Below are 6,726 nucleotides of genomic sequence, written 5' to 3'. Positions count from 1 at the left end.
AGAGGCTTCACCAGAGACAGAGTGGGGAACAGAACAGGCAGATCGACGAAGTACACTGCTGAGGGGAGCAGCGGGCAGGTCAGGAGAGGTCTGCCGCACATGTGGTCACTTCCGGGCAGGCGGGAATCGAACTCATGTGGAAGCGGCTTTAGATTCTCAATGCTGTGCTTTAACCCGCTGCGTCACCAGGGAGGGCCAATCTCATTATTCTTTAAAAAATTTTTTTTGACTTTATTTAACTGATTAAGAAATCCTTTTTGTTTACTCCAGATTTTTCATATTTTCTAGTTTATCATATTAACAACTTCAGCATGTAAAAACATACTCTACTGTTTCAAATCTACTGTGGATCATTTACCCGTGGCTATATAATTTCTGAATCCTGATGGTACATGTTCACTTTAAAAAATGTCTTGTTATTAATGCAGCATAAGAATCCATTTTGCTTCCTAGAGAATACAACTAAGAATATGTAATGTATTCGGATGGTTTCACTTATTACCTTAGTATAAGGATATTTCTACATATATTTTTTCTCTTAACAAAGCAACTTCAACTAGTTATCTGATTGAATCTTTACAGCACATCTGGAGATAAGTCACATTACAATGCTCTTTAGAGCATGTCATTTACAAATGACATGACTAAGACCTTAAGCAAATTATTTAACGTCTTTAGCTCTGGTCACTTATTTATAAAATTAGGGATGATTATTCTTAGAGGTGTTATGAATATTTAATGAGTTTTACAGATCCATAATTACATGAGGCCAATCAAGTGGCTGGCTACATTGTAGGGACTGTTAAATTGGAATTTTTCGAATTTGTGAAGTCAAACACTTCAAATGCGTTTATGTGTTTATGGAACAATAACCCTTCCAACTCTAAATTCTGTGTTCCTTTCATTTCATTCCACTGGGCTTGTTCTTGACCCCTAAAGCAGATATTTATTAAATGGTTAAAACAAAAATAATAGTTTTCAAGTTCTCCCACACACCTATGAATAGTGAGGTCTTGTGAAGATAATTTTGGTGTCTTTTGACTTACCTCCTGTATAGTGTTCTACATTTTGATTGCTTCCTTCTATTTCTGTCCTTCTTGGATGAAACATAATTTAAAAATGCATAGTGACCCCAATGATATCTCTTAAAAATTTTACCTGACAGGAGATGGGGTCGGTGCCCGCACATGTCTGACCGGGGAAGGGGAGTGTCTTATGGGCGAGGGAGACTGCTGTCGAGCCAACTGTGCCTTGGGTGTGACGGATGGTGGAGTTGGGGACCTTGACTTTGGTTTAGGAAGTATCCTAGGAGGTGTTTTATGTGGCAGCTGTTGCCCGGTGCTTTCATCTATGACCATCTCAACTGTTGCAATTGATCTGGCATCAAAGTGGGCTTCAATCTTCTGTAAAAGATGAAAATAAAGTCCAGGGTGAGAAGGAAGAGTTGGTAAAGCAACAATCTGAAAAGTTCAAAAACTAAGATTAAGGAAAAAATACCTTTTCAATTCGGGTTTGTCGTGTTTCTGAAATCTGAGCAGTCGAAACAATTGTCTTTGTCTTTTTCGCAGGTACTACTTCTTCACCTATAGGAAGGGGAAAATAAATAGTCAGGGGCAATCTGCATCATTTTCAAAGAGGTTGTATTAATTATGATGACACAGTCAATATGATTTCTAGGTATCCCAAGGGAAGAACACGCAGAATAATTTAGGTGCTATGTGAACATAAATCAATTTTGAAAGTTGAAAAGATTCATTAGATAAAAAATTTACTTAGAATAATTTTAAAATTCCATTATTTGTCCATAACTGAAAATGTAAATGACCTGATCGAAATATTCTCTCACTTATATTGGGGTTAATAAATAACCACATATTGCTTCAATGATTCTCAGTTCCTACTTAGAATCCCAAGGACATTTCTTTTCATGGGTGTTAAAAGCCAGCTTTGGTTTCAGCTCACAGCATCATCAGGACCTTGGAGTGGAGGCAGTGGCATTTCTGGCACATTTCATCTTAAATCATCCTTCTCCCCTTTTTCTCTCTATTCCTCAGCCTCTAGCATATACCTTGAACCAGCAATTCAGCAGTCGAAGTAGCTCTTCCAACGCTGTTGGTGGCATTTACTGAATAGGTCCCAGAGTCTTCAGGGTATGCTTCAGAAATCAGTAAGCTGTAGAGGTCGCCTTCTTGTGAAATTTGAAAATCAAGGGAGCTCTGGATTTCGGCTCCGTCCCGGTAGAACTTCACCACAGGTGTAGGGATTCCAGTCACTCTCACTTGGAGTCTCACTTGGCTTCCTTGTCTCACAGTCATGCTCTGCAGTCGTTGAACAAAGTTGGGTGGCGCTGTCTCGGCTGCAAGGAGAAGAGATGAAAATCAGGACTGCCAGCCAGGGTATTCCCAGCAGGCTATTTTTAAACAATCACAGCTCCAGTTCCAAAACCAGGCTGTGAGGATTCACTGAACCAAGTCTCCTTGACTGTCCTTGAGCCCAGCTCACCCAGCAGATGACAGCAGAAAGTAGAGCCAGGAGGTGGCAGCAGGCAACCCTGCCACCTTTAATTGCTTTGTTTTGTTTAACACTTCTAGGAGGCCATATATTTTAAAAGAAAAAGCCTAGGTCTTGTTACAAAATTTCTAGACACTCTGGCACTTCCTCCTAATCTCATATCTAGCACAATATTAACATGTTAAGATTAACTTTACATATTTCTGTAAGTTGTATAAAAAGACTATCAAAGGTTGGTTTGACAGGCAAAACTGTGATGTAGGGATTCATCTATTGTCAATTTAATTTGAAACCCTGAGATAGTTCTGATTTGATCAATATTCAAATAACCCAAATGTTTACTTGCATAAAATATTAACCCAAATAATGACAAGGCTTCATGTGAATTATGCGACAGAAGGGATTTTACGGTGAATGATGAGGAAAGAAAATTTTTATAGGATAAATGTAAAGAGTGAGTGGGATTAATTTTGAATTTTTTGTGTGTAATTAACAGCAGATGCTACCAAGCTTGTGTATTTTCTATTTCTGAATTTTCTGGATCCATGTTAAACTTCATATCTCATGTTACCTGATACGTTCTGTTTTGGTCAACTGATTCCTATAATTGAATAGTGCTGAAGAAATAGCTGAATGGATAAACATATGTAACACTAATGAAAGATGTTGTTATGCAATGTGTAAAGCAATCCAGTGTTTTTGTGTTTTACTGTGTAGAAATGGATGGAGAAGAGTAACAAGTCATGAAGATTGGTAATGCTTTATCTGGGGAAACTGTGCCATGAGTTTGAATCCTAAAGAAGCATTCGCCTTCTTCTGTGTATATTTGCTATTTATGTATATATTTAAAACGGAGCACAAAACAAAAATCTTTAAACTTTATAGCTAAGAACAGCATTTCTTAAACAGGTAGTCTTTGGACCACCTGCATCAGAATCATCTAGATGTTGATTAAAAATGTGAATTTCCAAGGACCTCTCTCCTTGGAAGAGAGAGCATACTAATATGCTTATAAACAGGTGTGAAGTTCTTCTACTTATGCAAAAACATGACTTAAAATATTTCTTTAGTATACTTTTGAGTGTCGATAAGTGTACAGAGGAACTGATTCTCTGTCACTTTTGTATTACATTTCAAAATATAATACATTTTGTATTAAAATGTAAAATTACCACAAGGCAAACAAAACTGCTATCAAACCAGCCAACCAGCCTCCAGTGTTGGCTCTTCTCTGCCCTCACAGCTACATCAAACTGAGCAGTCGTTTTTGCAGACTGCTCCCCACATACTGGTGATGCCCTGAGTGTGGTGGGGAGCAGGAGTCGTGCAGTCCCCTCCATCCTACCTGTCACGAGAAGCTCAGCAGTACTAGTTGCTTGTCCAGATCCATTGGTGGCTCTCAGGGAGTATCGTCCACTGTTGGCTTTTGTCACGGCGGGGATCGTCAGTTTAGCGCGGCCATCGCTAAAGGAGATCTGCACGCCGGGCAGAGTGGAAGTAGAAATCACCTGGCCATCCCTAAACCAGCTCACCTCAGGAACTGGGAAACCTGCAAGACAAAGACAGCAGAGTGGCATGTTTAAATGAGGCAGCGCAAAGTTCTCTGTTCTGTCCAGTATGTTCATTGCTTTGGTTTAACCTGTAAAAGCTATAGTGAAAACTCGCCAGCAACAAGATAAAGTATGAGCTTGCAGATCGTAAGGAAGGCCTGTGGGTCCATCTGGCAGCCAGCACCTTCATTTTACAGGGGAGGAAACTGGAGCCAGAAGAGGCTGGCTGATCTTCCCAGGAAATTCCGTGAGCAGTAGCAAACAGAGAATTACGTTTTCCATTTTGAGCCCATGGCTCTACCCAGTACAGTTTGATAGACATCATTAAAATCATGAAAGAGGTTTATACAAATCAGGAAACTGAAGTAAAAGATGACTATGGTATTTTTCAAACAAGGAAGAGCAAAAGCAGCAAAGGGCGCTGAAATTTCTGCTTAACAAGCACTTGCTGGGACACAGCTTCCTAGACATTTCTGCCTTTCAAAGGTGCCATTAGGAAAAATGCTAAATGGTGGAAAGAATATTTCTTATGTAATAAAACACAATGCCAAACCTAGTCTTTGGGAACATGTGTAATTGGAGTTGCAGGTAGAAAAGTCAAATTTGCTTCACCTACCATGGATTGTAGAGCTAAGAACTACATGGGCATGGTTGTATGTTTTCATTAGATTAAAATTCTGCGCGTTCAGAAGGCATGAAGCAAATCTAGAGCACTGTGTATTTGGCATTTGTCCTGTAGGCTCCTGGTCTTTCTGATTAAACTGAAGAGGTGCAGATGACCAAGAGAAAGTTTCATTTTGTTCTTCTTACCATTGTGGCCAAGTGACTAGTATATTTGACTAATTCATGAATATGAAATATTTTCAGTGGTGTTTTTCTAAGAATTTATTAGCACATAATGTGATGAAACAAGAAGCTATGAAGAAGCCAGATTCCACACAGCAGTGTTCCCCTTGCCACCAAGTGTTTTGCTCAGTCACTGAGCATTGCAGGATTTGTAAGTGAATTATTCAGAAGTCAGAATTTATGACACATGAGAAAGGTTAAAATGGCCTCTCTAGGCCCTCCCTGGTCGCGCAACAGGTAAAGAGCAGCACTGCAAGCTGGCTGCAGCCTTTTCAGTGTGAGTTTGATCTCAGGCCTGGAGGTGGTGAGCCACATGGAATGGCAGAACCCTCCTGACCCGCCGCTGCTCCCCTCAGCAGTGTACTTCGTTGATCTGCCTGTTCTGCTCCCCACTCTGTCTCTGGTAAAGCCCTATCACATCCCCTGCACCTCTGGCCTGTACCCCAGTTCTGTATGCATAAATAAATCATTCAAAAAAAAAAGGTCTCTCTATGAATAGACAAAAAATAATGTTTGCATGGTTGTTGTACAGCTAAAATAAAGTGCTACCCAGTTATGAATAGGAATAGTACATAAAATAGAAAATAAAAGAGAAAGGAAAAAGTAAATCTTACTTTATATCTATATTATTAGCCATAAACTGAAAAATAGGCAATGCACCATGGAGGTTAACCGATATAATCTTACATGTCCAGTTATGAATCCATGACCAGTTGTGAAAATGCAAAAGACAATATTAATGAAATAGTTTGGGGACTATTTATAAGATAGTTAGTAGATTACTCCCATTTCTTCACAAAAGGATAGGCCCCAGAAAACATACATTTTTCTGGAACTATTCCTGAATTGAGTTATAAAGGATAAAGAAAATAAAAGAACTTATTTTAAAATAAAAATTCTATGGCCAATATTTACTTCTTTTTAATCCACAGACCAGAATGGCATATATTATTTGGGGTCATTGCAGAATGACTGGGATATCTTTTAATTTATTACAGTTGGCTAATAAACATTCAAAACAAAAGATTAAAAAAGCAGGAGTCAGCTTTTAGTTAACTTTTAGTAAAAAGTTCCACCTCTGAGGAAAGTCAATTGTATCACTATTTCCCACATAAAACAACAGAGGCAGGTCACCTGCCCAGCACCTCAATGGCAGGGGTTCTGTTTACATCCTGGGCTTTCCACTCTGGCTCTGCAGATGACCCCCCACTATAGAGTGACCAAATATGGTCCTACTTAGCAGCTGAATTCTGACAGGAATTTTAATTCAATGCTAATATATTGCCATGTGTAATTATAAATATGAATAAAATATTTCCACCAAACCATTATAGTGTCAGACTGTCAGCCTCTGTGAGCAGACTACCTTTATAATGAACCTTCCATAGAGCCGGGCCAATTGTACAAGGGAAAGTGGGGCTTAAGCTCACCACCGTGCTCTACAGCAAAGTCAGCTTGCTGGAAGGGAGGTGAAGAAAGCAGAGGAAAGCGTGTGGGGGAAAGCTTACCACTAACGTGAGCCTCAAAGGTTGCGGTACTACCCTCCAGTACCACAACACTTTGTAACGGCTGCTTAAACGTCGGTGCTTGTGTTGTCATCTTTTCAGGCACTCTGAAAAGGAAGAGAAATCAGTTAGGATGTCACAGCTCAGGTCCACGCTGGAGCTGCGTGGTAGGTGACAGAGACACACATTTTCTACAAGCGCAGGTTGTCTGTGGGAATAGGTTATGTTCAGGCCAATCCTCCCCTCCAGGCTTGAATCTGACCAGATGGCTTGGAGTTGCCTTGAGCCCAATAGATAAGCAAATTTAAAAGCAA

The 6,726-nt window shown here is 39.7% G+C and overlaps 1 protein-coding gene across 1 annotated transcript in view; it reads right to left on the bottom strand.

Moving 5' to 3' along the window:
• The window catches only part of TTN (titin), a 274,545-nt gene that overhangs the window by 265,615 nt on the left and 2,204 nt on the right, over window positions 1-6,726 (bottom strand). The window contains exons 2-6 of the mRNA XM_012726861.1: window positions 6,416-6,519; window positions 3,857-4,060; window positions 2,069-2,356; window positions 1,498-1,583; window positions 1,159-1,403 (exon numbers count right to left, since the gene is read on the bottom strand). Of these exons, the coding sequence (XP_012582315.1) occupies window positions 1,159-1,403; window positions 1,498-1,583; window positions 2,069-2,356; window positions 3,857-4,060; window positions 6,416-6,506 (914 nt within the window). The 5' untranslated portion in view covers window positions 6,507-6,519. The remainder of the gene's footprint in view (window positions 1-1,158; window positions 1,404-1,497; window positions 1,584-2,068; window positions 2,357-3,856; window positions 4,061-6,415; window positions 6,520-6,726) is intronic.

The sequence above is a fragment of the Condylura cristata genome, unplaced genomic scaffold (genome assembly GCF_000260355.1).
Source record: "Condylura cristata isolate star-nosed mole 26May11 unplaced genomic scaffold, ConCri1.0 scaffold00002, whole genome shotgun sequence".
NCBI lineage: Eukaryota > Metazoa > Chordata > Mammalia > Eulipotyphla > Talpidae > Condylura > Condylura cristata.
Note: the sequence above shows the minus strand (reverse complement) of the source record. Positions and strands in the feature narration are given on the sequence as shown.